General features: G+C 39.7%; 1 protein-coding gene across 1 annotated transcript in view; it reads left to right on the forward strand.

Annotated features, from left to right (window-relative positions):
• The window catches only part of LOC115232307 (T-box transcription factor T-like), a 20,863-nt gene extending 14,236 nt beyond the window's left edge, over positions 1–6,627 (forward strand). The window contains exon 3 of the mRNA XM_029802127.2: positions 6,562–6,627. Within this exon, the coding sequence (XP_029657987.2) occupies positions 6,562–6,627 (66 nt within the window). The remainder of the gene's footprint in view (positions 1–6,561) is intronic.
• Positions 6,628–9,104: the final 2,477 nt, after the last annotated feature.

The raw sequence follows: 9,104 nt of genomic DNA on the forward strand, positions 1-9,104 counted from the left end.
TGAAAGTTGGTTTGCTTCCATAATGAGAATAATAGATTTTGTTGACCAGTGTAATAATATTCCTCAAGATTTATCCGTTGCCCCTTCAGTTATTATACAATGACAACAAAGTAGATTCTTAATCAAATAAACAAGATATAAAACAAACTGCGGTTGTGTATGTCAACTGGAGGGGATGGTGGCGGAGGTAGAGGGTTGGTGGGAGTGGGAGTGATTGTTGTGGGTGCTGGGGGTGTTGGGTATTGGTGGTGGTAGACAACAGTTATAGCGGACGGTGGAGATTATTGTGTAGGCAATGAGGGGTGGACGGGTTGGGGACATGCTGTAGAAAATCCCACAAGTTCGTCTTAACGCCGTAGAAAGGTATGACGTTCTGATTTTTGCTTGAGAGAAAATCTCTTCATTGACAAATCGTGGTTTTGTGGCGAGAAGTTTGCTTCCCAGTCACACTGTTCTAGGTTCAATCCCACTGAATGGTACCTTGGGTGAGTGTCTTCAACTATCACTTCTGGCTGATCAAAACCTTGTGAGTGAATTTCGTTGATGAAAACTGAAAGAAGCTCGGCATATATATATATATATATATATATATACGCCGCACACACTCATATTTGTATGTATGTGTGTGTTGTGTATGTCTTTGTATCTCTGTCCCCACCACCGCTTGAAAACCGGTGTTGGTGTGTTTACGTACCCGTAACTTTGAGACTGAGAAAATAATTACCAAGAATAAAAAATAAATAAACATCCACTAAGGTTGATTCATTTGACTAAAAATTGTTCAAGGCGATGCCCTAGCCTGGCCGCGATCTAATAACTAAAAAAAAAAAACAAGAGATGCAAAAATTTAGAGATTTCAAGAAATGTCAACGCCACATTGCCAAAATCAGAAAACTGATGTTGATTGGTTCAATTAAACAAATGAACAACGTCGATATTGCTAACGAGCCGCCTTCTCAGTCGTTTGGCATTGAGGGATAAGAGGAAAAGAATCAGTTGAAAACTGAAGGCATTTTGGAGATGTCATCTGCCTCCCCATACGCCGCCATGTCGTCGCAAAAACAATATGCAATGCCATTCAGAAAAAAGATTGCCCTGGAATAAATATAAAGAATCTCCCTGTTATTGAATACATACACGAATAACAGCACAAGGACTATTGGTGGAACATTCCCATTAAAACATCTATCAAGTGTAAAAATGATAGGCCGGATATTGTTGCTTGGGACAGACAAGAATAAGTCATAGAGGTCAGCTGTCCTGCTGATGTGAATATCTCTTTGAAAGAGAAAGACGATAATTATGGAGAACTGCTTCGAAACCTCCAGCTTCTCTACCCGGATTACAAATTTACATTTGTACCAACAATAATTGGGGCGCTTGGATTTTCAGAAAAATAAATCAACCAACTAACTAGCACATTGCAAATACAATCTGCCAGCGGAACAGTAAAAACTCTGCAAGACTTTTCTCAAGTTTAAAATGTGACGTTTTCCTTATCTACCTTCCAATGATGGAACTTTGTGCCTTTGTTAGAAGCCAGCTCCTTACTCAGAGGAAGAATTTTAAATGATTAAATATAGAAGTGGCATACATACATACATACATATACATCTGCACGCGCGCACACACAAACAAACGCACACAAACACACACACGCGCATTATATATACATATGTATGCATGTATGTTTATATACACAGGCAAGAGTGTGTGCGTATGAGAAATTAGAGAATGTGGTGGTGGGGGTGCTTAGAATTAAAAAAATCTGGTCACCCACGAAACACCTGTTTCAAAGAATCCTTCTGGTTCACACAAATCCCAAACCAACCAACATCGCCTCACCCACTCCCTTCCAGCACCCCTCAACTAATATGAGACCAAACAGTTTTAATTTCGAATGTAATTCATTAAATAGTAGAAATAAATAAAATAAATCTCTTTGATCTTTCTTCTCTGCCGCCAGATGGCTTAAGTATAGTGAAAAAAGATTACCCGCACTCCTCGCCCCCTAATTAATCCGCATACCGGGGGTTTCGCGAGGTTTCTGTTTGTTTAGACTGTTCATAAAACGTAAAGATCTATTTTCTAGGCAAATTGAAGATTTAATTAAGAAAGGATAACGAGAATAAGAGTGAGAGAGAGCGAGAGAGAAAGAGAGAGAGAGAGTGAGAGTGAGAAGGAGTGAGAAAGAGAGGGAGTGTGTGTGTGAGAGCAGATAGGACGATGATGTTCATGACGTGTGAGTGCGTGTGTGCGAGAAAGAAAAATACATACACTCATAGGCTTATGCGTATCTATGGATATATAGCCATATCTAGATATATATCTATATCTATATCTATCTATATATATATATATATATATATATATATATATGTGTGTGTGTGTGGTGTGTGTGTGTGTTTATGTATATATAAAACATTATATACATATATACATATAATATACATATATATACATAATATACATACATACATATATATATATATATATATATATATAATATATATATATATATATATACTCACATATATATACATATATATACATATATACATATATATACATACATACATACATATATATATATATATATAATATATATATCTATATATATATATATATATATAGTATATTATATATAAAGGTAAGTTTACGACAAAGACGAAGGCATGTGGTGTACAAACAAACAAATGTATTAGTATAACGCACAGGAATAGAAAAAGTCTTTTACGTTTCGAGCCTACGCTCTTCCACAGAAAGATACTCAGGAAAAAACAAGGAGAGAAACAAGGAGAGAAAAAAATGCGTGTAGTAGCTAACGATCTATCATGGCGTCTGACTTCGGACAGAATGGTCAGATGCGAGAGGGACAGTAGGGGAGATAACAGGGTCAAGTGACTTCCAATACGAAGGTGCCCCCAACACAAAGGTGCGTGTGTGTATATAAGAGAGTATGTATGTGCGTGTGAAAGAGGGCTGGTGGTGTGGACGTGTGGGTGTGGGGGTGGGTATGTGGGTGGTGTGTTGTGATGTGATATGTGTATGTATGTGTAGGTGTAAAGATGTGGGGATGGTTGTGTGGATGGTGTGTTGTGGGTGTGTGGGTGGTGTGTTGTGATGTGATGTGTAACGTTGTATGGTGTAGTGTAGTGTGGTGTGATGTTGTGGGGAGGTGGAGGAGACGAGAGTGGGGAAAGCACAGGTGGGGGAGGCGAGCGTAGGGAAAGCACAGGTGGGGTGTGGGTTCGGCTAGGGGTTGGGGTAGAGTAGGGGTTGTGGGTAATTAGATGGTGGAGTTAGAGGTGAGGTATGTGGGGGGAAGGGTGTGGCATAGGGGTGAAGTATGTGGGGGAGAGGTAAGGGATAGGGGTGAGGTATATGGGGCGAAATAGGAAGGGTATGGAAGGTGGAGTAGGGGTGGGTGGGTTTATGGGGAGAGGGGAAGGTGGGTATGTGAGGCGAGATAGGAGAGAAGGGGAGAAGAGGAGAGAGAGGAGGAGAGAAGAGAGGGGGAGGAGGAGGAAAGGAGAGGGGAGGGGAAGGGGAGAGAGAGAGGGGAGAGTGAGGGAGCAGAGAGAAAGAGAGAAGGGAGAAGAGGAAAAGAGGGAAGAAGAGGGAAAGAGAGTGGGGGTGAAAAGATGTAGGCGTGAAGTAGGAGTCGGGGAGGTGGTTAGATGAAAAAGGGGGGAGGTTAGATTAAAAGGGGTTAGATGAAAAAAAAGGGGGGGATAGGTTAATGAAAAGGGTGGAGAGTTGAGCCCAAATGGCAATGGCTAAACAGTCGAAGAGAGAAGATTAATCCTGTTCACGGCGCAAGCGGGGCCGGATGACCTCTGTCAAGGACAATCCGAACACAGACAGGTGTTGTGCAAGGAGTGACCGGTGGAGCGGAAATGGCGTGAGACTGGAGTGTCATTGCCGAGGCACAGATGTCCGGAGGTGTTCCGTGAACCGGTCAGCCAAGAGCGGCGTCCCCGTTTGTCCGATGTTAGGGAATGGTCAAGAGAGCAGGAGATGCATAGATGATATTGCTGGAGATGCAAGTGAAGGAGTTAATGATGCGATAGGGTCGATGATGGGTGCCGGTGAGGAGGGTATATATATATATATATATATATAATATATATATATATATATATATATATGCATGCATATGTATATACATATATACATGTAAAATTTATTGTATATATAGGCGCAAGCGTGACTGTGTGGTAAGAAGCTTGGTTCCCAACCATGTGGATCCGAGTTCAGTTCCACTGCGTGGCAACTTGGGTAAGAGTCTTCTACTGTAGCGTCGAGCCGAACAAAGCCTTGTCAGTGGATTTGGTAGACGGAAACTGAAAGAAGCTTGTAGTATATATATATATATATATATATATATATATATATATATGCATATATATATACATATACACACACACATATATATACACATATACACATATAAACATATGTACATGTTTGCGTGTTTGTCTTTGCATCTGTATTTGCCTCCTCACCCCAGCCCGCCCTCCATCACTTGACAACCGGTGTTGGTATGTTTAAATCCCTGTAATTTAGTGGTCTAGTCGAAACCTGTCAGACAGTTGAGCAGGTCTCTGAGGCATTTGCATCCCCGTCTATTCCTGTCTCTACCCACGTAGTCTACATGCGTGTCCAAGGTAGCATTCCAATCCCCCACTAAGAATAAAGGACGAGACGTTCCCAGATAGATAGATAGATAGATAGAGAGAGAGAGAGAGAGAGAGAGAGAGAGAGAGAGAGAGAGAGAGAGAGAGAGAGAGAGAGAGAGAGAGAGAGAGAGAGAGAGAAGGATAGATAGATGGGCGGACGAACGAGACAGAAGAACGAAATAAACGGAGAGAAAAGGAAATCGGGGGGAAAAAGCGGGGTAAATGCTGTTTATCAAGTTGATGAAATATTACGGGTACCGCCATCTGGTATTTCTCTGATCAAAATGTCGGTCTTTTAATGAAATCCTCATCTCTTTAACATATTGACAGAGGGATCTTAGAGCGACCAAAGAATTTAAAGAACGCCATAAACGATGAGTAAGTCTCCAACCTTCTGGAGATTTATAAAATCCAGATTGAATGCGGAAAGTATCATAGAAGCGGTCAACTTGAGGGCAGTTTCGCTATTAAAGTATGGAGCTGGAATTCTTGAATGGAGAAAGTGACTGTCGATGCTATGAGGCGTGTATTCCTCATCTAAATGGACCGAAGGTGAGCAGGAGGAGGTCAATGAGTATGGCAGAACGAGTAGAACTATAAAAGACAATACTAGGTTTCTATTTAGTAGAATAGTTCTTCTTAAGGCGGTAATACGTGAAGGGGTTTTTGGGGTTGATAGAGTCCTTACCTTTCCAGTAAAATAAATAAATAAAAGAGGAAAATGTGAACAAAATAAAACCCAACATTAAAGGAAAGGAGCTTTATTCAGTGTTTTATTCTTCATCCAAGAAACATGAAACAATAGGAAACAATAGAAACAGCTGGAGTGGCTGTGGGGTAAGAAGGTTGCTTACTAATCACGTGGTTTCGGGTTCAGTCCCACTGCGTGGCACCTTAAGCAAATGTCTTCTGCTATAGCTTCAGGCCGACCAAAGCCTTGGGAGTGGATTTGGTAGATGGAAACCGTGTAGAATACCATCCTATATATGTGTGGTGTGTGTGTGTGCGTGTGTGTGTGTGTGTGTGTGTGTGTGTGTGTGTGTGTGTGTGAGTGTGTGTGTGTGTGTTTGTGTGTGTATGTATATGTTTGTGTGTCTGTGTTTGTCCCACCGCCATCGCTTGACAACCGAGGCTGGTGTGTTTATGTCCCTGTAACTTAGAGGTTCGACAAAGGAACGATAGAATAAGTACTCGGCTTACAAAAAATAAGTTCTGGGATCGATTCGTTTGACTAAAGGCGTTGCTCCAGCATGGCCGCAGTCAAATGACTAAAACAAATAAAAGAATGCTTATTATTTACATTATTTACATTTGATGGATATTTGTCCTCATCTTGTTTGTTGTTAACACAACGTTTCGGCTGATATACCCTCCAGCCTTCATAAGGTGTCTTGGGGAAATTTCGAACACTGGGTTCTCATTCCTAAGGTATTTTTCGATGTTATTATCCGAGGGTTATCCGAGGCGTGGTTATTGCTAGTTGAAAATTATTATTATCGTTATTATTATTATTATTGAGTGAGCGAGCAGAGCATGCCACCATCATTATTATTATTATTATTATTATTATTATTATTATTATTATTATTATATTATTATTATTATTTTCATTATTATTATTATCATCATCCATTATTATTAATATTATTATTGTTGTTGTTGTTATTATTATTATTGTTGTTGTTGTTGTTGTTCAGGTCACTGCCTGGAATCGAACTCGGAATCTTGGGGTTAGTAGCCCGCGCTCTTAACCACTACGCCATTTGCCCGTGGGCTGTTTCCATATTTACAAACCAATCAATCCCTGATTTTAATCACCTTTGATTAGTTTATGGATTAAGGGTATGGTTTCATAAGTCTGTATTTCGGTGTCTTTCAGATCACATCACTGAAAATTAAACACAATCCCTTCGCCAAAGCCTTCTTAGATGCAAAAGAAAGGTAAGTCACAGAATTAAATCTCACAATTGGCAACATCGGTAAATGTTTTAATCTGTTTTACGTCTCTCAGACACGGTGAATGCTCGTCGGAGCATGTGACTGGCTACGAGTACGCGTCATTGAAAAGACCCAAAACGTTGAAATGGATCCGGGGAGTTCCCGCTGGATTTTGTTGGGATAAATTTTCCCCTCTTTCTCATATATATTGTTTTTAGCACAGCACATCTGTAAGAGGTGTTATCTCAGGAAAAATACTGCAGTGATTTGCCTATCAACTGTGTACATACTTTAAATGTGATACATAGATGGCTATTTTGATTTCAGTTGCGTATACCGGATTTATGCAAACATACATACATACATACATACATACATACACACGTGTACGTACGTTGTATGTATGTATGTATGTATGTATGTATGTATGTATGTATCGTTTGTATGAATGCATGTACGTACGTACGTTTGTATGGTAATATTGTCTTTATTCAGTTTTATTTCGAGATTTCTTGCCAATAGAGAAAGAGCCGGTTTCTAACCTTGATCCAAGACTCCTTCATTGGAATTTCAAGATCAACAACAGAATATTTTTGTTTGTTTGTTTGTTTGTATGTATGTATGTTTTATGTATGTCTTCTCATGCATATAATTACATATCTAGACAGGCTCATATATATTTAAATGATAAACTTCTGGAAAGTTTTACAGATTTTTACAGTCCCAGTGATGAATTGGATCTGTAGTCTTCGAATCAGTTTTCTCCTTTCTGGTTCTGAGAAGCCTAATTTCTCAAGATTGGTATTTAGGCAACGTGTTACATATCCCAGTGACCCAATAATTACAGGTATAAACCTGAAGTTGTAATCTGGATAGAGTAACTGCAGATTTCTCAATAGTTCAGCATAGGTGTTCTCTTTTTCACTGATCTTCAGCTTTATATCAACATCCACCGGGCAGTTAATTTCCACAACTGTACACAGTTTCTCTATCCCAAATCATTATATCAGGTCTATTGTGTTTACATTTTATTGAGGTCTTCACTGGTACATTCCGCCAGAACTCCTTTTTTTATTATGAGTGGCTATGGCTTCTATCATACTGTGGGTTGTTATTTCTTTGTCCTCGAGGTTATCTTTCCGACGGATTTCATCATATAGTGCCCCAGCTACAACGTCACGTCTCATCGGTAGATACAACCATGATGACACTTTCGAACAACTGCTTATGATGTGGGTGATATCTTCGGTCTTAACTACACAAAGTCTGCATCGGTTATCACATTTTGCTGCTTTTCCTGCGTCTCTATACATTTTATGCATCAGGTACTTTGTTGATATTTCCTGTTCCTGGATTGCAAACACATACCCTTCAAAGTCGAAGTTAGTTATCCCATTATTGGTCCGTAATATACTGCTTTGCTGATCAATGTTACTATCATCTCGATGCTTTTTTATTAACATATCCATGCATGGTCTCCTGCTCATATAGACTCATCCTTTCATCTGATGTTACCTTGTGGTAGAGTCGTGTAACTTCTTTGGGGATGTATTTAAGGTTATCAGACAAGGAATTCTGCTCAAGGAACTGCCTTTCAATTCTTATGATGTTATCAGCTTCATGTATGCAAAACTTGGTCAAGGGATGCACTTCAACACTTGGTGGTTAAAAGATGTACCATATCCGAAGGGATATGATATGACATTCAAAGCAGTTTGGTTCGATTTTATGCCTCTGTCACGTTGCTTTCGTTTTAGGTAAAGGCGGTCTACGTCACTGTTTATGTGGAAATTATGTGTGCTTGTTAGTATTTTCCGGGTTTTCACATTAATGGCTCGGATTTCATCAGGTGTCCAATCAAGTAGACCAAATGTACTGGCACAGTATGCACACTGTGGGCTACTGTTTTATTGAATGCAGAGAGTTCTGAGCTCCAAATTTTCTTTATTCGGTTGTAATACTTATCAGTGACACGTATTTTGTTACAGGTGCCATTGTAAGATATGTTTTCATCCACCCCTAGATACCTGTAACATTCGTTGTCAGATATAGGGGAAACAGTTAAGTCATTGATGGAGATGTTGCTAGTCTGGTTTACAGTTTTCCCCCTTTTCACAACCATATAACCACATGTACCCTGACCAAACTCCAACCCTTCATCCTTTGAGAATGTTGTAACCAAGTCAAGAATTTTCCTATCTCATGCATATCTTTGCATAAGTTTTAAGTCACCCACAAAGAAAACAGTGTGTCATTTTGGTATTTTTGTTTCCTGTAAACCAGTGAGACATCCTTCAGACTTCCTTAACATGAACGACAAGGGGTTACAGAAAGTATAAACAACATCACAGAGAGGCTGTCCTTTTGGAATATGCCTTGCGATACTGTATTCCATTAGTGATAATACAGTTACCCTTGTATTTAACCTCATGATGGTGGCCCACGGTGTGAAGTGAGGTCAGCTATGGCTTTGACTATGCACAC

This window comes from Octopus sinensis, unplaced genomic scaffold (assembly GCF_006345805.1).
Source record: "Octopus sinensis unplaced genomic scaffold, ASM634580v1 Contig20293, whole genome shotgun sequence".
Taxonomy (NCBI): Eukaryota; Metazoa; Mollusca; class Cephalopoda; order Octopoda; family Octopodidae; genus Octopus; species Octopus sinensis.